The sequence below is a fragment of the Gymnodraco acuticeps genome, unplaced genomic scaffold (genome assembly GCF_902827175.1).
Source record: "Gymnodraco acuticeps unplaced genomic scaffold, fGymAcu1.1, whole genome shotgun sequence".
Taxonomy (NCBI): domain Eukaryota; kingdom Metazoa; phylum Chordata; class Actinopteri; order Perciformes; family Bathydraconidae; genus Gymnodraco; species Gymnodraco acuticeps.
Genome location: NW_022990565.1, coordinates 1,232,206 through 1,254,781, shown reverse-complemented (window position 1 = coordinate 1,254,781; position 22,576 = coordinate 1,232,206). Strand labels below are relative to the sequence as shown.

General features: G+C 40.5%; 1 protein-coding gene across 3 annotated transcripts in view; it reads left to right on the top strand.

Moving 5' to 3' along the window:
- Window positions 1-22,576, top strand: part of sntb1 (syntrophin, basic 1) — a 41,651-nt gene extending 19,075 nt beyond the window's left edge. For 2 of the 3 annotated variants that reach the window (XM_034227814.1, XM_034227812.1), the window contains 4 exons: window positions 7,688-7,824; window positions 8,604-8,800; window positions 16,664-16,893; window positions 20,237-22,576. In XM_034227814.1, the coding sequence (XP_034083705.1) occupies window positions 7,688-7,824; window positions 8,604-8,800; window positions 16,664-16,893; window positions 20,237-20,329 (657 nt within the window). In that variant the 3' untranslated portion in view covers window positions 20,330-22,576. The remainder of the gene's footprint in view (window positions 1-7,687; window positions 7,825-8,603; window positions 8,801-16,663; window positions 16,894-20,236) is intronic. The other variant, XM_034227813.1, reaches the window with a different exon arrangement.

Genomic DNA, 22,576 nt, shown 5'->3' with positions numbered 1-22,576 from the left:
CACACTTTCATTGTCAGTGCTGTTAAAAGGTCACACTTAATTTTTGGATATTTTTTTTTTCTCTGAGAAACATGATAAGATTAGAGAAATGTGATGTATGGGTTGTATTTCAACAGGATTTCTTGTTATGCATGTGTGCATGCATGCCTACCTGTGTTTTAATGCATACTTTATTTTTGCATTATGAATATCTATTGTCTATCTAACAAATACCCACATCTTTGAAATGCATACAAGCATGTGCACAGGTACAGGTTTATTCTCTCTTTAGTAGGGGTGTAACGGTACACGTACCCGTACCGAAATTATTCGGTACGGGCCCTTCGGTTCGGTACAGGTGTGTACCGAAGTATACCGAACGAATATAACGTTAAACGTAAAAAATTGAGAACGTGAATAACTTTTTGGAAGTAATCTCAGGTGCTGCGTCGCAGCATTCAGAGTAATTTGCTCACATTGGGTTCAACGCGTCATAGAGCGAGCAAGTCCTTTCATTGGATGAGAGGCATACTATGAGAGCTGGTCAGAGGGATGCGTTCAGATGTAGTCAATAATTTGAGGAACTGTCAAAAATTAATGGCGAACGCAGATAAAGTTGAGCTCGAAAATCCTCCAGCATCATTGAAGTCTCCGGTTTGGGAACATTTTGATTTCGCAGTTACGAACAAGGATGACGGACAAAGACAGGTGGACCGAACCAAAGCTGTTTGTCGGCATTGTTCAACTAAAATTGGTTACGCGGCTGGCAATACATCAAACTTGCACACTCTTGAAAAGGCATCACCCGAACGTGAATATCACCGGTACCAAAAGAAAAAAGACTGAAGTGCAAACACAACTCCCGCTAGCATTTAAGCCTCCACCACTCGCAAAAAGATCAGACCGAGCCAAAGCTATTACAAACACCAAATATCCTTATGTTGCCATGTTAGCGAAGCGCTACCTGGCTGTATCTGCTACCTCTGTCCCTAGCGAGAGGGTGTTCTCCACATCAGGAGACATTGTTAGTGCCAGCAGATCTGCCCTTTCGGCAAGCAATGTGGACAAGTTAATTTTTCTTTAAAAAAACATGAAAATACAATGACAAGCAAGTCCTAATGTCAAACTGGCTGCTTAGGTGCTAGTACAGTACAGTTCAAATACAGATTATTTCAGTTAATCGAAATGCTGCACCTTAATGTTCATTTTATTATATTTTGTATTTATTTGAGTGAATATTCACAGTTTAATAATAATTAAAAACCCAAAACTAATAGTTTATGTTTTGTGAGTACTAGTACAGTAAAGTTCAAATACAGATTATTTCAGTTCATCGAAATGCTGCACCTTAATGTTTATTTTATTATATTTTGTATTTATTTGAGTGAATATTCACAGTTTAATCATAATAATAAAAAAATATATATATATGTTTTGTTTTGTGAAAAAAAATTCTGCTGTAGGCCTACTGAAAACGTACCGAACCGAACCGTGACCAAAAAACCGAGGTACGTACCGAACCGAAATGTTTGTGAACCGTTACACCCCTAGTCTTTAGATACACACACCTGTGCACACACACAAACATATTCATACCTGTCTAATGTAGTCTCCATGAATTTGCCAATATTTGATTCTTTAAAGCAGTGGTTCTCAAAGTTTTCCTGTCAGGCCCCCCCTTTGGAGAAAAAAAAAAGTCGGGCCCCCCCAACACAAATAGTCAGGCTCAGTGGCGGCGCCAGAGATTTATTTTGGGGGTGCTGTGGGGTAGCTTGACGTTTCATAGAGGGTGCTCAAACATTTAGGGTTTCCCATAAATGTACCGGTCGCTGCAGAGGAATTTTCTACTGCAACACTCCCCACGCATATACACCCGCGACTGTTACAATGAAGGCTTGATAATCAGCTCACGGCATATAGGTGTAAGCAGGGGTAAAGTGCTATTTTTATAGGTGGTGTGTGGACCTCACATAGGGGGGTCCGGGGGCAAGCTCCCCCGGGAAGATTTATTTTTAAATATTGAAGTTAAATGCATCAATCTGGTGCACTTTGAGAGCAAAATGAAGAGATGTATGGATACCACCTCTCTCAACACCCATATGAAACAGAACTGTAAACAGATTTACTTTTTCTTTATAGATATTTTACAAATCACCCTTTTAAACTTTTTTTAATTTATTTCATACCTGTTTTTCATTTATTCTCTTGTTTTTTTTATAACTATAATGATCATATAAACGTGTGCCTCGGAAATAATTGTTTAAATTAATGGTGACCAAAACGTTTGAGACCCACTGAGATAACACTGAGAGAGTCCTTTAGCTCACTGAGCCTCTCAGTCTGACAGTAGAGGACTCTCCTCCACTTTGTTGTTGAAAAAACTCCTTATATCCGTTAGCGTAGCTCGCTAGCACCAGACGCTAACAACAACGATCTCCGGTACCGGTGCGCTCTCTCTCTCTCTCTCGCGCTTACAAAATGGCTCGTTCCACACACATACACACACACACAAACACACACACACACACACACACACACACACACACACACACACACACACACAGAGCCGAGCTTTAATGAAACACAGAGACCCAGACGTAATAGTACTGTACTGCATCATATTATTTTCGAATCAATAATTTTTCAATTTATGATTTCTTTTATTTATAGCCATTTTTCCTCCTGGTCCCTCGCGCCCCCCCTGGCATGACTCTGCGACCTTTGAGAACCACTGCTTTAAAGGCAGTACAATTCTGTCACTGTCAACATATTCTTATTATGTTAAAAAACTGACCCTTGACCCTTTAAATCCTTTGATATGATTGGCTTAGGCAGCACTTGAAAGAGCAGCTTAGGATTCCACAGCTGGGCTGGAGATAAGCGCTCATAATGAGAATAGTTATGGAGCATTGTAAAAGTGTGTGTGTGTGTGTGTGGGGGTGGGGGTGTGGGGGTGTGTGTGTGTGTGTGTGTTCTAAGTTTAGAGATTAGCAGTCTGTTCTGAGGGGAAAAAGAGGGATAGGTGGGCAAGGGGACTCGGCAAAGAAAATATGTATAATGTGTACCTGCATCTGCAAACCAGATACATTCATTGTTTGGTCAATTCTCCTCTAGCTACACACAACAGTATAGTGATGGTTCTCATGTCTAGAGATGTCCCAGAACAGCATTGTGACATTTAGATTAGTTTTGGAGCATTTGGCAGGGAAATAAGACAAAAAGACAGATAGAAAGAGTTAGGTTGAGAGATGAACGCTGGTCTACTACCACTGCAGAGTCTTTTACAGATCAGACACACACACCATTCCTCTCTCTGACACACCATAAGTCCCAAAGAGCCAGCTCACTGGTAAGGCAAAGCAAGGCAAGTTTATTTATATAGCACTTTTCAACACAAGGCCATTCAAAGTGCTTTACAAAAAATGAAAGACATTAAGAAAAAGGCATTTAAAATCAGTCATTAAAAAGAAAAGCTAATAAAATAAACATTAAAAGAAAAAATACATGGATAAAAGTTACAGTGCAATCTAAGATATGAATAGTTCAATTAAAAGCAGCGACAAAAAGAAAAGTCTTCAGCCTGGATTTAAAAGTAGTCAGAGTTGCAGCGGACCTGCAGGTTTCTGGGAGTTTGTTCCAGATATTTGAAGCATAATAACTGAACGCTGCTTCTCCATGTTTAGTACTGACTCTGGGGACAGAAAGCTGACCAGTCCCTGAAGACCTGAGAGATCTGGATGGTTCATAATTTAGCAGGAGGTCAGAAATGTATTTTGGGCCTAAACCATTCAGTGCTTTATAAACCAGCAGCAGTATTTTGAAATCTATTCTTTGACACACAGGAAGCCAGTGTAAAGACTTCAGAACAGGAGTGATGTGATCCACTTTCTTAGTGTTAGTGAGGACTCGAGCAGTGGCGTTCTGAATCAGCTGCAGCTTCCTAATAGATTTTTTAGTGAGACCCGTGAAGACACCATTACAGTAGTCGAGTCTACTGAAGATAAAAGCATGGACAAGTTTTTCCAAATCCTGCTGTGACATTAGTCTTTTAATCCTAGATATATTCTTTTGGTGATAGTAGGCTGATTTAGTAACTGTTTTAATGTGACTGTTGAAACTCAGGTCAGAGTCCATGACTACACCTAGATTTCTGGCTTTATCTGTTGTTTTGAACATTGCAGACTGAAGCTCAGCGCTAACTTTTATACGTTCTGCCTTGGCTCCAAAAACCATTACCTCAGTTTTATCTTTGTTTAATTGGAGAAAGTTCTGACACATCCAGTCATTGATTTGTTCAATGCACTTACTCAGTGTTTGAATTGGAGCATAGTCTCCTGGTGAAATTGTTACGTAAATTTGTGTGTCATCTGCATAGCTATGGTAACTTATTTTGTTGTTTTTCATTATCTGAGCCAGTGGTAGCATGTAGATGTTAAAGAGAAGAGGCCCCAAGATGGAGCCTTGAGGAACCCCACATGTCATATTTGTCAACTCAGATGTGTATTTACCTATAGAAACAAAGTTGTTTCTGTCCTTTAAGTAGGATTCAAACCAATTTAGAACTGTTTCCGAAAGTCCCACCCAGTTTTCCAGTCGGTCTAGTAATATGTTGTGGTCAACAGTGTCAAACGCAGCACTGAGATCTAATAATACTAACACTGAAGTTCTGCCACTGTCTGTGTTTAAGTGGATGTCATTGAAGACCTTTACAAGAGCAGTCTCAGTGCTGTGGTTTGGACGAAAGCCTGACTGGAACACATCGAAACAGTTATTTAAATGCTAGAAATTACTCAACTGTTGAAAAACAACTTTTTCAATGATTTTACCTAGAAATGGGAGGTTTGATATGGGCCTGTAATTGTTCATTACTGAAGCATCTAGATTATTCTTTTTTAAGAGCGGTTTAATGACTGCAGTTTTCAGGGCCTGTGGAAAAATACCTGAGTGAAGAGATTTGTTTACTATATGAAGTAGATCTGAGGCCATGCAAGGCAAAACATCTTTGAAAAATCCTGTTGGAATAATATCAAGGCAGCAGGAGGAGGATTTCAGAAGTTGAATAATGTCCTCTAGGTTTTTATCATTAATCTGATGGAATTGTGTCATGATGTCTGAATTGATGTTAAGTGGACACAGAGACAACACATTTGCTGTTCCTGATGCAGAGGCACTGACTGCTTGTCTGATTTTCTGAGTTTTGTCAGTGAAAAAGGAGGCAAAATCATTGCACGCCCTGGTGGATAGAAATTCAGAGGCTACTGACACTGGGGGGTTAGTTAGTCTGTCGACGGTAGCGAACAAGGCACGTGCGTTGTTTTTGTTTTTGGTAATGATGTCCGAGAAGAACGATTGTCGTGCGTTTTTCAATTCCAAATTATAAAGGCCAAGTCTTTATTTATAGATTTCAAAGTGAACCTGGAGATTTGGTTTTCGCCACCTGCGTTCAGCTTTTCGACATTCTCTTTTTCTGTTTTCACGGTCATGGCCTTTCTCCATGGAGATATTTTCTTGCCAGACACTTCCTTTACCTTAGTTGGAGCAATGGCATCTATAACATTTTTAATTTTTGAATTAAAATGATTTACTAGCTCATTTACTGAGATGTTAGTAGGGGCAAGTGTGGAAGAAAAATTCTGAGTAAACATTTCCCTAGTATTTTCAGTTAAATATCGCTTTGTGGTTACCTCTTTTTGAACATTTTTGTGAACAAAAATAGAGCTCTCAAAGAAAACACAGGAATGGTCAGAGAGTGCAACATCAGTCACCACAACCTTAGAGATATTCAGACCCTTTGAGATAATTAAGTCCAGAGTGTGCCCCTTATTGTGCGTGGGCTCCGTCACATGCTGAGTCAGTCCATAGCTATCAAGAACACAAAACAGTTCTTTAGCCCCTCTGTCCTGGGGGTTGTCAACATGGATGTTAAAATCACCAACAATGACTAGACGGTCAAAGTCAATACACACTATAGACAGCAGTTCAGTAAAGTCATCAAAAAAGCTTGCACAGTATTTGGGTGGTCTATAGATATTTAGGAACAGAGCTCGAGAGGAGCATTTCAGCGGAAGGGCCACATATTCAAAAGAATCAAAGTTTCCATAAGATGTCTTCCTGCATTGAAGGGAATCATTGAACAGAATAGCAACTCCACCCCCTTTCTTATGCATTCTTTCCTGACTCATAAAACTAAAGTTGGGAGGGGTTGATTCGATAAGAACAGCTGCACTGTTATTTTGTTCAATCCAAGTTTCTGTTAAAAACATAAAATCGAGATTGTGCTCAGTGATAAAATCATTGATTAAAAATGTTTTTCCTGCCATAGACCTGACATTTAATAAAGCTAGTTTAAGTTCGTTAAACACACCATCAGTCATGTTTTTTGTAACAAGCTGTGGCTGACATGGAATCACTGCTAAATTAGATAAACTCACACAAACGTTTGAGCGCTTCCTGTTTCTAAGATGATTCACCGCTCTTAATCTATTACCTATCAACACAGATATCGGCAAAGCTACTGGCAGGCAGGGCCCCGGCATGTCCTGGAAAGAGTTGAGAGTGCCATACGCCCTTGAGCCTGGACCCAGCAAATATCAGTTTGCAGCGTTTAGTACACACACATCCTTATCAGGCTTCGGAGACTGCAGATGCCCTCTCGAAGGGAGGGGGGGCGGCCGACGCAGGCACGGTGATGGAGACGTGGGAGATGGTGCGGGGGTAGAGGACATGCTGCCAGGGGGGGGAGGTGGTTGACGCAGGCACGGCGATGAAGACGGGGGAGACGGCGCGCGTCTCCGCGGCAATATTGATGGCCGTCGCTGAGGAGCGGGGGTAAAGGACATGGTGCCAGCCCTGCGTATCGCCTTAGTTTGGTCTTTGAACTCCAGGAAGGAATCGGTGCCAACCCTCTGTATCTCCTTCATGTGTTCAACGATCCCCAGGAGGGTGGGCGAGGGTGAAAGGGTGAACGGAGTATCCTCAAAGGCGTTGATAGGGGGGAGGGGGTGACGGGCAGTGGAGACTCCTCCATGTGTCTCATACAACATTCCTCAGGCGGGTACAGTGATAATTCTTCAGGGTTTTCTGCGCGATGTGTTGTGTCTTTCTCCTGTTTTGATTCCTCTTGCCGCTTGTTCTTGGCAGAGGGAACAGATTGATAACGCTGGCAGTTGAATATGTTAGAGATAAACAATTTCACTCCTGACTTGTTCAGGCAAACTCCATTTGCCTTGAAAAGATGTCTGTGGTCCCAGAAAAAGTTAAAATTGTCAATAAAATGAAAAAACAACCATTGATATTACTGATGAAATACCTGCTTTTGGAGACCTTTCAGCGTTTGTGACAAGGGGTTGTGCTTTATTCAAATATAATTCTGAATAAGCAGCCTTGTATGCTTGAATCAATTAATTTATATTTTTAAGCTCCACAAAGATCCCTTAACATTATGAAAAAAAGTACATTGAGAAATATATAAAGGGATATTTAAAAAAATAGACAATTTTGGGCTGCCCCTGAGCACACTCAGTACTCATTATAATTGATTACTTCAGGGTTGACAATTTGACAAATTATTGAAGAAACTAGGTTTAAATGTCTTTATGTTTATGTAAATGTGTTTCTGCCCATGGCCCTGTATTAGATAAGTGGCTATAGAATATCGATAGATGTTTACAAACGTTCCTGTCTCATTGTTTATGTGTTTTTGCTGCAGACGGAGAGCGAGAAGCAGAGCTGGAAGCCGGTGCTGGTGGTGGTGACAGAGAAAGACCTGCTGCTGTACGAGAGCTTACCGCGAGGCAAGGAGGCCTGGCAAAGCCCTGCTCACACCTACCCACTGTTAGCAACACGGTAGGTCCACTACCATAGGTACAGATATCAGAAGAATCAGAGACTTTTGTGATTTAGAAAGCAATACTAAATTAGATATCAATTGAAAAATACACTCTGCTACAATATCAATTTTATTAAAGCCACTTCTTGTGATAATGTGCTGCTAATTTGAATATTGCAAAGGATTTTAACATGTTTTTCTAATAGGTTAACATCATGTGCTTAATACTACCAAGTTAGCATTATTATTGTGATCACGTAAGCATTACAACCGTAACAATACCAACCTCTACCATTTTATTATTTACTTCACAACGACTCCTCAGAATCATCAAAAGCAGCTTTGAACTTCAGCTTCTATCCATCGTCAAATTTGGTTTTGTTTATAATGATCAGCATCACAGAGCTGCTGTATGAATGTAGACCTTTAGGCTCTGTCTCAAATCTCTCCATTCACTGATTTCGGTATAATAAACCCTTTAGAGATTTCAGGCTCTTGCCTCACCACGGACAGGTGAAGTGTTGCACAACTGGGATTGTTGTATGTATCAAAGTCAACGTATTGGATTTTGAGGATTTTCAAACAACAGTCCCCTGCCATGCTACATGCTCTTTCAGGCTGTACTTAGCCACAGCGGTGCTTTGACTGTAATGAAAATGTAGCAGTGTTGCAGATTGGTTATAGGCCTATTTCACCAAGATAAGCAAAAATATGAATTGGCGCCTGCTTCTTGTTTTGATCACAAGTGCTTTTGAAGCTTTGCAACTAAATGTTTTCTATGTGTGTGTTTCTCCAGTTTGGTCCACTCTGGTCCTGACCGGGGGTCGCCGCACTCTGGCACCGAGTTGTTCTTCGCCACTCGGACTGGCACACGGCTCGGTATCGAGACTCACCTGTTCCGGGCCGAGACCACCAAGGATCTGTCCCTGTGGACCAGACAAATAGTCAATGGATGTCACGCCTCAGCCGAGATGATCAAAGAGGTCACCACAAGTGAGTGGTACTGAATTTAGATGCCATAAGACATGTAGCTGTGGATTGAGATTGAGAGTAGTATAGGTCAATGCGCTGGATTATGTGATGCATCCTCAGACGTGTGGAGGCACGCTGTAGCAAAATACATGCTAAGAGAGTGAGACTTAAGAGTTTGCAAGGGTATGCACTGCAAGCACCACAAGTTAAGTGCAAGAAGCAAATCATATACATTCACCATACGCCCACTTATACGCTGAGAAGGTTAGTGATATAACTTGACAGCCATATGGACGATGTGGAGGGACAAAGCATTTAAAGCTATTTATAGAATGGAATGCTATTTTAGTGTGCGTGTGTGTGTGGGGGGGGGAGGTATTTGGCATTCAATTTCTGCCGTCCAGGGAATTCCAACAGAATATACTCTCTCTCCCCCTCCATCTCCCCCTCTCTCTCCCTCTCATACATAATGTCCTGGGAACTGCACTTCTCCCCTGGGCCTCCCTCCTCTCGTCTTCTGTGATAACACTGTGCCAAATAAAGTTCGACTTCAGACTACACTCATATATGAAATAGAGAGATTTCAGGAGCAAATCATACACACCCTCAACACTACATCCCGGTTGTCAGTGTTAGTTACACATCACCAAGCTTTTGTTAAAACTTTCTGGAAGTGTGTCTTCACCCAATTATCCAGGTGTAAATGTTACGCTGTGATTGGCATAGCAAGGCTACATTCATGCCTGGAGAGCTCAATTTGAATGTAACATCCCCAAGATGTTTGAAAATAATCACATTTTCTTTGTCAAGGTAATTTGTGAGGAGATGTGAATGCTAAAAGGACATATTTTTTTAATCCCATGACAAAACGCTGTCTAGACTGAAACAACAGGATTAGTATTGACTCACTGTAAGATAAGGCAACAGATGAGGTGGAGGGCCCTGGCCTGCAGACCTGTGGTGCACCCACACTGGTGATTACACTTATTTTGGATAAGAGCTTCATAGGAGTGAATAGGATTTTGCTTACTGTTTTTAATGAACATTTTACATTTCCTTTATCATTCTTATTGGTAATTTGTGTCCTGTTACCACATGCAATTTTCTGCCCTCCCTACAAATTGTGCATAAATCTAATCAGCTGGGATCCATTAAAACCCACGCGCCTTAAAAACCTGCCTTAATTGTTTTTTTTTGCCACTTAGGTGAGTAGATATAACATTAGCATTAATTAGCCTTAATAATTAGCTTTCATTTTGCTGCTAAATGTTGCACTTGCATTTGCCACTGACAGATGACAGGGTCCACTGTGGCTGTGAGGGAGCGGGGTTTTCTAGCAATTATGGTTATGATCCCAGCAAGATACTTAAAGCAAAGGTACTCCCGATGGCATTGCCAATTTTGTGTAAGTGTCTGTGAATGTTAGTTTCCCAGAGCAGATTCCCTGAGATCTGTGTGAATGGTTGAATGCTGACTTGTGTATGAAAAAGCACTTTGAGGGCTTGTAAAGACTGGGAAAGTGTCATACAGCGCTATAAAAGCTTACAGGTATGTAAGCACCATATGAATGCAGTCCATTTACCATGAATGCTTGTTGACATGTTGTGTCACTTCTGGTTACAAAATACCAAGGAGGCCACCACCAAAAAACAAAGATAGCGAAATTCAAGGCCTTAAAACAGGAGTCCATAAGACAATGTGTGACAATGGAATAGTCCTAATGTTTACACTGTTCGCCATCTTAGTTTAGCACACAGAATCTTACTAATTAGCACTAAGTGGTGGCGCAAGAAGTCAGGGGTTCACCAAAATCATAAAGATTTATCCTCTGGGGACGATGAATGTCAGTACAATATTTCAGGGCTTAATTGTGGTTTAGATGCTTCAGTTTGTCCAAAAGTGGCAGACCCACAGTCCAACATCACCATCCATAGAGCCATGGCACTACAATAGGTGGAAACATTTATTTTCTTTCATTTTGGAGTGTAATACAGATTTAGGATACAAGTCAGACAGGCTGAAAAGATGAGGAAAAATGAAAATGGTTGTGAATCTTTATTGCTCATCATTGAATTTCTGTCTAAATTGGATCCTATAACTTTTCTGAAACAGGTTGATGTTAGCACCAAGCCCTCGATTTCGTGTTATGGAAGGAGAAAAAGTAATTTACACTTCCCCGAAAGCGAGTGGGATAATGCATACAAAGTGCATTCCCTCATTTTTCAGCAGTTGCCACCTGCAGTTGTGGTGCTGACTTTGTAATCTTTGTGTCACGTTCTGATAAATCATTGCGATGGTTTCTTCACTGTCAAGGCTTGTGATGAAGATTTTCTCTGAAGAGATTAACACTCAATCACTTGACGGGCAGCAGGCCATTCTCAGAGCGACGTTAAGAAGGAGAGAGATTTGTTAGGCTCTCAAGTCAAATTTCACAGACACATGGCCCGGAGTCATTTCTATTATGTTTATGTCCAAGGTGACTTTTCTTAGGTTATATTCAGGGGTGCACATAACTTTTTTGCCCTGGTTCTCAAAGGAGCACCTGGAGATGTTGCTTGGTGCTCATCCTTAAAATTAAATAAACCGTAACTTTTGAGGGGGTCTTTATTTGCCAGACACACGGCACTGAACACACATGCAGAGGTGAACACTGAACACACATGCAGAGGTGAACACAAGACAACATTAGCACAACCAGTAATCCTGCAAGCTGTCATCACTACCCTCCTGACTGTTCTCCTCACTGTTCTCCTCACTCTCTTCCTCTCTGTCAGACATGGTAGCTGATGATGTAGGCCTACTACTTTCTCTCTGGTTGAGTCTGCGATTAGCTGCTGGTTTTGGGTCGAAAGTCTCTGTTGTCATCTTAGACAAGTGGATGTAATCAAATAAGTATGGGAACATAACCAATAACCTATAGCCAATAACAAATTAATGTAACTTATTTTATTTGTGTTGTTCATTCATATCTTATTTTACCTTAACATTTATTTATTTATGCATTTTTTTAATCTCTCCAGTTTTAAAGGATATTTTTGGTTACTGTCCTATAGTATACATTGGTGGAATGATTTCAAACCTGTTTATCCCAATAATTATAAAGCAGTGCCTTGGAAATATTTGTTTACATAAATTGTGACCAAACCGTTTGAATTTAGACTAAAGTGAACTATCTAAACACTAAGAGTCCTTTACCTCACTGAGCTGTAGTTATCAGCCTCTCAGTCTGACTGGAGAGGACTCTCCCTCCACATTATTGTAGAAACATCTTCTTCTTATATCCGTTAGAGCAGCTAGCACGGCACCAGATTCTAATAACAACGGCGCCGGTACCGGTGCACCCTCCCTCGCTCACTTGCTTTGGCTGTGAGCTGCGGGCGCCAGATAAGCCAACATCCCCCATTTTCATCACTTACAGCGCCCGTCGTACAGGGCAAATGAAACGTGTAACCGGGGTGAAAAGGGTGTTACATTTACTTAATTATGAATATTGTTACATCAAGGCCGAAAATTAGGATGAGCACCAACGGTCAAAATGTTTTTTTCCTTCCCAGAACTGCCAGCGCAGCGACTCCCCAGATCTGGCGCCCTAGGCGAACATCTAGCCAGTGCTACGGGCCGGCCCTGAGTTCATATCATGGTTCATATGCAACTCGCAAATATATCTCTCTCTCTCTCTTCTCTCTCTCTCATCTCTCCTCTATTTTCTCTTTTCTCTTCTCCCTTCTCTCTCTCCCTCTCTCAATGTTGGTACGCAAATGCGCTTTGTTTCAAATGACCCGGTGCTCTTTTTTTGGCGGAGGTGCGCATGCGAACCTGCGCACCAGTTATGTGCAGCCCTGGTTATATTGATATTTTTAGCAATTAGCAGGATAAGGCATCTGTCTATCATGTTCTGAAGTTAAAACCCTGCTTATGTTTACCGCATTTCTGCTCTTCCTAGTGTCCTCTAACGCTTTACTCACTTCACTGGAGTCTTAATCAACCTATCAGGAATCAATAATCTGTTTTATGCAGTATTTCATGTTGCAGAATATAAATAGATCTGAGGATGGATTTTACCGTCAGTTGTTTTGCAGATTTCACTTGAGCACTTATGTTAATAGTTTGATATTTTGGGCACTTTAATTTGCTTTCTTGCAGAGAGATAGATAAGAGACTTGATACCAATCAAGTCTGTCATATAAAAACAAACCTACAACCAGCTGTCAGTTTCCTTACCTAAAGCTTTCCATTAAGAATGGAAACACAACACTTCTTTATGACCAGCTTCGGATGTATCTGTTTAGTCAGTAATCCCACTAGTCCCTCTTCTACACCCACAGCCTTCTCATTAATGTTATTGTCAAAGGTGCCAGCTGTAAAATGGTCTTAGGGCTCGACTGGGTCTCCTTAATGAACAGGTAAACAGCTTAATGACTCGAAGCACACGAAGCAATTTTACCTTGGTGGTTGTGGAGAATCATCACGGTAACCTGCTGTGACACGAGTTCAGCACAGGGGGAAGCAGTTTTAAAATGTGAAGTATTCCATTTAACAAGTTTAAAACTAATGACAGAGAAAACCGAGTTTCTGTCCCCTAATAACCTTTTCAGTGTTTGCACTGGTGGTAACAGAGTTGGTGTCCCTCTCCTCTCTCACTGTCTTCTTTCATTCAGTTCCTCTCTCAGTGTTATCACTCTCTGCCCCCCCCGCTGTCTTTTCCACTCACCGTCAGACAGAAAGAGGGGTTTTTGTTGAAACCTGAAATGTGTGTGTGTGTGTGTGTGTGTGTGTGTGTGTGTGTGGTGTGTGTGTGTGTGTGTGTGTGTGTGTGTGTGTGTGTGTGTGTGTGTGTGTGTGTGTGTGTGTGTGTGTGTGTGTGTGTGTGTGTGTGTGTGTGTGTGTGTGTGTGTGTGTGTGTGTGTGTGTGTGTGTGTGTGTGTGTGTGTGTGTGTGTGTGGTGTGTGTGTGTGTGTGTGTGGTGTGTGTGTGTGTGTGTGTGTGTTGTGTGTGTGTGTGTGTGTGTGTGTGTGTGTGTGTGTGTGTGTGTGTGTGTGTGTGTGTGTGTGTGTGTGTGTGTGTGTGTGTGTGTGTGTGTGTGTGTGTGTGTGTGTGTGGGGGGGGGGGTGTTTCAGGTCTAATTTTCATTACAAAGACCAGCACTCTTTGCCCCACTTAGAACTGTTATGCCATTAGGGAGACGTTTGTCCTGCCAGATTGTTTATAAATCATTAGAATAATATTACACATTATGAGACTCATTTTTCATCATGAATGGGATGACTTCAGGGTTCTGGGGATATTACACTGTGTATTTCACTCCGTGTGCAGCACATTTTTCTATGTGATGTTTTCTCCTTGTCAACATTACATTACCCTTGGAAGTTGTAATCAACACACATCTGATGTGTTTAGTGTGTTTGAAAAGGCCATAATGTAGCCTACACTACTTCTCTGCTCCTGACACAAAATGTTGTCTAAAACCCAAAATGTGCACTTTCTACTGTACATTACTTCAGTGGTATTGCTATCCTGGAATATGCACGATACTATATATTACAATAGAAACATATTTTAACCTTGTGTAGCTGTCTAGCTGTTGGCAAAGCTATACACATTTAAATTTTAGCGGTGGGTCAGCGTTTCATAATACCTAGTTTAGAACAAGTTCATCCCAGCTCTTATTCCCCCCTCAACAAGCACACACAAATATAGCTTGTTTTTGCACCTTGATAGTGAAACACAGTGTACACATGCTTTAATAGAAGTCAAGCAGCTAATGACTTGAGTGCTCTGCCTGTACCAAAGCTATTCTCCACATAATGTTAGAGACTTTCTAAATCTGCAACTCCATCTTTGTGTCTGTATGGGTTCTGAGTCCATTTAAATACATTTCTTTAAAGTTACTATCTCACATTTTAGCAAAGAGGCTTATGAGCCTTAACTACAGTTATAAAATGATTAAACTTTTCCACCAAAAAAAAATATGCCGAGCGCATTCCTGTATTAGAAACAGTGACAGATAATCTATTTCGTACATGTTTTCTGCAACTTGATTACATAGCTCTGCAGTCTCATCTGCTCCTCTGTGAAGGCTGAATTAAACTCACTAGAAGAATTTGCCTTTGACCAACTCTGGTGTGTACATATTTGCCAACCTTCCGGTTTCATAATTGCCTTTAGGTAAAGAAGCGAACGTCAAAGGGATTAAGGTGATTAGGGTTGTTTGACTGGCAATGTGGTTGAGTAGTCATAGAATCTCCGGTTGACTCTCTGACAAAAGAGACTGATGCAGGACACTGAGCGTACATATATGTAAACAGACATGCTATTCTAAAACATACAAAGAGAGAAGACGCACACTCGTATGCATCTTCATGATTGTTTCACATTACTGCAAGATAGAAAATACACCCTTTTACGTAGCCTGCTTAGAGGCATTATACACACACTTTCACTTTCATATGTAAACTCTAGCAAACAGACACTCCCTACCTGTACACACACACACACACACACACACACACACACACACACACACACACACACACACACACACACACACACACACACACACACACACACACACACACACACACACACACACACACACTTCCTGCTCAGGCTGTCAGCAAACACTGGAAAGATAACAACTATTTTCTCGCTCACCGTCTCTTTGTCACAAACACAGCGCTCAATTGATCAGATGTCGTCAAGAGAGTGAAGCCTATTCTGTAAATGAAGTTTTCAGCATGCAAAAGTGGAGGTGGGTGGGGGGGAGGGGCTGTAGCGAGGGAGCTCTGCTGTCAAGGCACTGAAAACATCAGACTAAATGCAGTGAGATTACACTGTGTGGAGATGCGACAGGTTTGTCATTAAAGCAGAGGAAAGTGATGTGTAAATTGGGAGAGTAGATGGTACACTCTGCTTTCAAGCGGACACATGCTGTGAGGAGAGAGAAGTAAAGCGAGGAGAAATTATGCAGAACAGATACATTGCAGACCATCGGTCTCCACGTGAAGAGAGAAGCCTGTCACTGAAGTGTGGCAAATTGTAATGTGTAAAATATACATGAGTTAGAACAGTCTGCTTTAAAGATATGACAGAAATGTACTGTGTTTTAAAAAGAAGATCATACATATGTGCTTTAAAACTAGCTGAAACTAAGGTTCAATGCAGTAAGAAGTGTCACTTATGTTTAGTCTTCCCTCATTAATATAAATCCGAATGACTTGAATAATACTCCAAATACTAAAATGCCGTACAATTCTGCGGCAGCAAGTCTCTAAAGATCGGATCAACACAGTAACATAAACAATCATCAATAACCTCAATGAAGAACATGTTTTAAAGACTTCCACTGGAAATGTATCATACCATGTTATTGTTTTACCAAATTATGTAGTCAAATGTAAGGCTTTTGAGCAAATTTGAAAACGTATATCTTTTTTTGTTTTACAACGCGAGTACAGTGAATGACACATGAAAAAAAAGAGACTTTATCAATGTCATCCATTTTTTTATATATATATCTAAGAAAACTAATTCACTTTGTACTAACATCCAACCTAGTAACATATCACATTAATTATACTGGATAGCCCTGCCCTGCCTGTACAGGCCAACACTTATTACTTAAGTAATTCGACAATAGAAAAACTACATGTCCCTAAAAGTAAGGAGAGAAAGTGTTCCAAGGACAAAGAAGATGCATTTGATTTGATTTAGCTAAATACAAGTCTGTGAGTCTAACGTTTACCTCTCAGTGTAATGACATATTACATATAGCATGTACCAGGTGAATCAAAGTGGGCCTGTCATCCACACATCAATAATGTGTTTTTGAAAGGATTTTGATTTTGTTCATCCAAAATGAAAATGTTCTGTCTGTTCATCTTCCAGGTTGTCTGTACCAGAGTCAGGAGTGCCGGCTGGTGATTCACTACGAGCAAGGCTTCTCTGTGCTGGCTGACCCCTCACTGGGGGAGGGGGGAGACGGGGAGGAGAGAGGAGCCCACACACCTACCAGGCCCCGGGTGGTCCTCTCCTACCCCTACGAGAAACTAAAAATGTCTTCAGATGATGGAGTTCGCTTGCTCTTTCTTGACTTTGGAGGAAAGGAGGGAGCGATAGTGAGTATATCTTTTTTTTTAAAGCACATTTTTGTTACACAATTTACACACATGACCAGAAATCATAAGAAGGATTGTGAGTAGTACTCTCTAGAAACCCATCAAAGATGAGGCAGCCATTTTCTCCTCAGTATCAGCTGCAATAGAATATAGAATAGTCTTTCAAATGAAATTTGAACAAATCTGGACTAACATGTAACTTGTTTGTATTATTTTAACCCATGAGGCTTAATCCTAAACTACAATGTTTTTTATACAACATAGTTTTTTATGTAATTTCCAAAATGTTCCCACACATTATTTTCTTAGATGGGGTATTGTCTGTTCAGTATAGCACGCTAGTTCTCTCCATTTTGCTTTAGCAAACAGGACATACCACTCATTGATGATAACAGTGGTGCAACAGGCCTTCAAGATAGTCTCTAAATATCTAATATAGTCTAAGATAATTGCACTTAATCATTTTAAGGTAGGATGAGTGCAAATGTAAGCCTTAATATTAATAACTCTGCTTCCTAGTTTTTGCTTTTCATGTCACACTGATTGGCAAAACACATATAAAATCAAGTATGTTTTTGTAGATGTGTACAACCCCGTACAATAGAAAGAACGAGCTCATATTCACTCTCAGGGGAGTTTAGGAGGCCTTCTGGGAAATGAAGCCAAACACAAATTGGAGAGGTTGAAGTGCACAAGACAGGCAGAGGGAAAGTGGTACAGCAGGAACTGAATTACAGCACTTCATCACAAAATAAAGAACTTCACATATACCAGGTAAGAGCAGTGGAGAGTGGACTTTTCTTTATAAATAGCCTGCCACTTACTGTAAGAGATTTCATCTGTTTACCACTCAGCAGCTCGAGAGGGTCCAGGTGGCCGGGCTCAAGCCCACCCTCAAAGTTATCGACTTGTATAGCTAAAAACAATCAAAACTCTCCCTTCCCAATGTCTTTATTTCATATGCTGTAAAAATGTAGTTTTTCGCCTCTTGGAGGGTTAGTGAAAAACCCTGATGTGAATATTAATCATGGTGTTAGGAGGATCACATCTCTAAACTCATCTATTACCCTCTCTTGGCACTTACCCAGAAAAACATTTACGTTTTATCATACATAAAGCCATTACACTGATTCACCATGTGCTGGAAAATAAAGTGACAGTCAAATCTAAAATATTAACTGTCTAGGCATATGGCATTTGAACATTGGAAACATTTGATTACATTTCTTTGAGTAGTCCACATACAGCTCCATATAAAACTCCTGTCAGATACACTTGTTTCCCAGCTCAGACTCTGCTGAAGGCAAATAAGCAGAGACTTTGGAGCTTTGATTCAGAACCCTCTGTTGGCTACCTGAGCAGAACAGATTTTGGTGTCTGTAGCCTTTCTGAATCACAACACAGTCATAGACGAGGCTTTATAAAAATCCCAAGACACCTTGCGGATGTGGCTGAGGGCTCATTAGCCAACATTTGAAAGCGGAATCAGCTGGGCTTTTTTCTCAAAGTGTTGACTATACTGTCATTAGTTGGCAGGGACTGTGTATATCTAATTTTGTCACAGCAATTCAAAGATACAGAAAATGGTTTATAAAATAACAAGGACGCTAGTAGCTCCTAAACACAGAAGTGCGTTGTGCTACACTGCGAGTCAGCAATTCTAACAAACTCTCAATGTCATCGCTAACATACCAATGTTAGGCAGATACAATATTTACTTTTGTATTACCTTCCAGTTTAGCCTGTTTGCATCCTAATATATGCTTATTTGCACTAAACACAATTTACAACTGAGGCTGAACATAATTCCTTCTTTTTAAAAAAAAAGATATTCAGTCATAGACGAGGGTGTTGAACAAATTGACATTTTGACTTGAGGATAGTACTAGATGAGAAGTAGAATTCACAATCCACCTAGTCGTGGTTGATCAGTTGAAAAAATGTTAACCAATATACACAAATTGCTGGCGGTTTTAGTTGAAAAGGTAGGGGATAACGAAAGTCATTTAGAATCTTTGCCCCTCATGGTTATCTGTATAAAAATCCATAGCAAACCATCCCAGTGGAAATAACTTCCACTGGACTAAACCACTACTCATAATCAATCATTCAATGTTTTATTCCAGGAGGTAATTAGGTTTCGTGACAGTTATTAGAATACAAAATATATATTTGAAAAAAAAAGTTGAAGTATAAATGTGCATTAAAAGTATTTTTAGCCTCTGGGACACATCGTCTCAGGCACAGTAACGAGGCAGAGCATCCTCCACAGCTGTCACGATTCTTGTGTTGTGTCACGTTTTTAGTTTTGTGTGTCTGGTAGTGGGTGTTTTGTCATGTCTTTCTTGTCATGTTTTCCTCCCTGTGTATTGTCTGGTCTTTTCCCCTGTGTCTTCATGTCTGTCGTTTCCCTGGTGTGTCTAATTTCCTGATTGTTTTCACCTGTCACCCCTTCTGTGTCTCCTGTGCTCATCAGTGTCAACCCCGCCCCTGATTGTTCCCACCTGTGTCTTGTTACCCTGTGTTTAAATTCCCCTGTCTCCCAGTGTTCAGTGTCAGTTCGTTTTTTTCTATGGTCATGGTCAGGTCTATGCTCCTTGTCTTTTGCCTTGGTCAGGTCTATGCTCTTTTGTGCTCTAGAAAAGTTTTGTTCCTCGCCACGTGAGCGATTATCATTTTGTTCTCAATTTGTCTCATCTCATCCTGAGATTAGTTATTGACCTTTTTTTGCTGTATTTTGTAAAATAAAGTATCCTACCAATACTTTACCTCTGTCTCCCGGGTCGTGCAATTGGGTCCTACCAAAGCTTTCTCTCTGTGCCTGAGTTCTAACAACAGCACAGGGACCCTCTGAATACTCAGGCTGGTTTACAATAATTCATTGCCCTGGGTTTCCTGGGGATAAGGTATCTGCTAAAATGTACACCGTGTTAAATATGACCAACTAAACAGTAGTCTTAGTGTAAATGTACAGTTTCAATTTTCCTAAAGGTGAACAGGAAATGAGTCACACTGCTGTTGATTCAGGCTATGAACAGAGCGTTGTTCACAGTGATGTTAGTGTGTGTGAAGTGCTGAGTTCAAGCTAGGTCTGTAATCCTTGCCTCATGGGGACCTGTTTCCTGTGAAGCTAATCTTTAGCATACTTTTATGATTGTATGTGCCTAACAATTTCTCTTTTATTTCCCTCCCCTGTGTCTTCCCCTCTGTGTCATCCCTTCTGCTCTAATACATTCTCACATATTTCAGTCATATTCTTTCTTTGACTTCTCACAAGTGCAGTGCTTTATTCTGTCTAGATCTACTACGTAGTAAATTCTGTTATTTTCCGCTTCTCCTCCAGCAGCTGGATCTCCACTCATGTCCGAAGCCGATGGTCTTCATCCTCCACTCCTTCCTCTCTGCTAAGATCTCCCGCCTGGGTCTGGTGGCCTGACCCCTCTGAAGGGACATCTCCTTGGAAATCTACCTGGTTTCTCCACCTCTCTGCAGCCTGCATGCAGTTGATCACCACATCAAACTCCTTCAGTCGGGGACCCAAGCTGAATGAATGTAACTTCAATCTGGAAATGTAACTTTATTTTGGAGTCCATGTCAATGAAACACTGGATCGAGGATTTTTGGAGGGAATTGGACAGATTTATTTTGGGGGGAAACCCCTTCCTTTAAGGGCTGCATGGATTGGAGTGATGACTGAAGAACCACAGAAGAAGACATGGACTGAACTAGAATCAAAGGGATGATATATACAGACATTGGGCATTACTGTCATGTGCATCATTGGAAGGACTGGACACGTGCAACATGGTTGAGATGAATTCACTTTTAATTCAATCAAAATGTAATATCAAACTGCCTTCTATTAACCAATTATATAATGTATTCACCATTAGCTCTGAAAGCACATTATGAATTTCATTCGGTCATTTTTCTTCACCAAACATTTGACACACTGGAAAAATGTCATGCATTTGTCTTTGTTAGTGTCCCCTGAAATGTCTTGTTAGCTGTGTCAGCATTCATCATTGGAACTGGCGGGCACAGTCTCCCACAATGTGACAGCTGACTCAAATTCAAAATGTCACATTATTCTGTTAACAGGTTGCAGGAGGTCAAATAGTTTGATCTGATGGTGGTCTGAAGTCAGTTCTAATGTATTCAATTAATAAAAAGGAAGATAATTGGCTATAGTTAAGATTAAGCAATACTTTGATCTTTTAGGGAAATACACTTTTTCACTTTCTCGCAGAGAGTCAGATGAGCTACAGCCAGTAGCTGATTAGCTTTGATTGAAGGCACAGGATTGAGAGGATGAGTAGGATTTGTCATTTGCGGTTTGTAAACATTCAAATTGGCACTCCTGCCAGGCTCAAAGGGATGTTGCTGCTCGCCAGAGGCTAAAAACAACCCCAGATTATCTCTTGTTTTAGAACCAGCTTTGTCAGCTTGGCATTTCACCAACAAAACAAAATAAGAAATAGAAGCAGAGGGCAAAGTCATGGCGACACCAACACCACCAAACAATTTGAGTAGGTCATAATCGATGATTGAGAGGGATTATTTGTGTATTAATCTATATATTGTTTTTAAGTAAAACTATTCTCAATATGCCTTGAGTGGTAACAGAGGAAAACAGATAGCTGGGTAATTAGTGAGCTTTAGAGGTGCTGGGGTGGTTATGTTACCTTTGGATACTAGGTTAACTTGTAACCTTATATATAACAGACACATTTGAAAGTAGTTTGTTCTCATCTAACTCTGCAAATAAATATATTTCCCAAAATGCTGAACTGTTCCTCATAGGGTCTGCCGTCTGATCAGACATGATAATGCTGTTCACTCCTTCCTCCCTCATTTTAGAGTGATATATTTATGATTGTTAACTTGAGTTACCAACTGATATCTTCTAATTGTCTACGCAGAGCTGATCTTATTTGCCTGTTAACTGAGAAACTGCAGTCATGTGCTTCCCCCAAGCAAACGTCTGCCATCATACTTCTAATATTCCTATTTAAAAAATTGATACTCAATCAAACTGTGCACCTTATGCCGCTTATCAGATCATCAAGTGTTATTTGTCTTTTTGTAGCAAGGTGGCCATGATAGGAATCTCAATAATTGTTTTAGTCCTGTAGCAGCCAGTGTAGGGTTTTCTTTTTGTTTTCTTGTTTTGGGATGTTATGAAATGTGCACACTGCACTGTCTGTGACATGGCTGACTGCCGGGACATTCCTCGTGCCTTCAGATGACTGAAAATGAGACATTTTAATTTTGAAAGAAATTCATTATAGAGATCACAGGATTGAGCAACAATGTGACTTCTATTGTGGCTACTTTTATGTTATTCTGTACTTTTCTGTTTCTCTACTTTATATCAGCATATTTTCAATAATCATTTACCCACAAACTGTGAACAATGATTTACATATTGTAATCCCACCAGTCTGTAGAAGAATAACCATCTGTTTTGTTGCTATTAAAAGATAGGAAAAGGCATTGTAACACTTTAGTTCAGCCACGAATCCAGCACTTACTTATAACCTCAAGTGGAGAGAAGCTCCTTGAGTAAAGGCTGCTTTGACATGTAGACTACTCTGATGCCTTCGGCAGCTACTGTACTGTCACTCAGAATGATAAAGCCTAGTTTTTAATTCAAAACAGTGCACATAAATCATGTATTTAA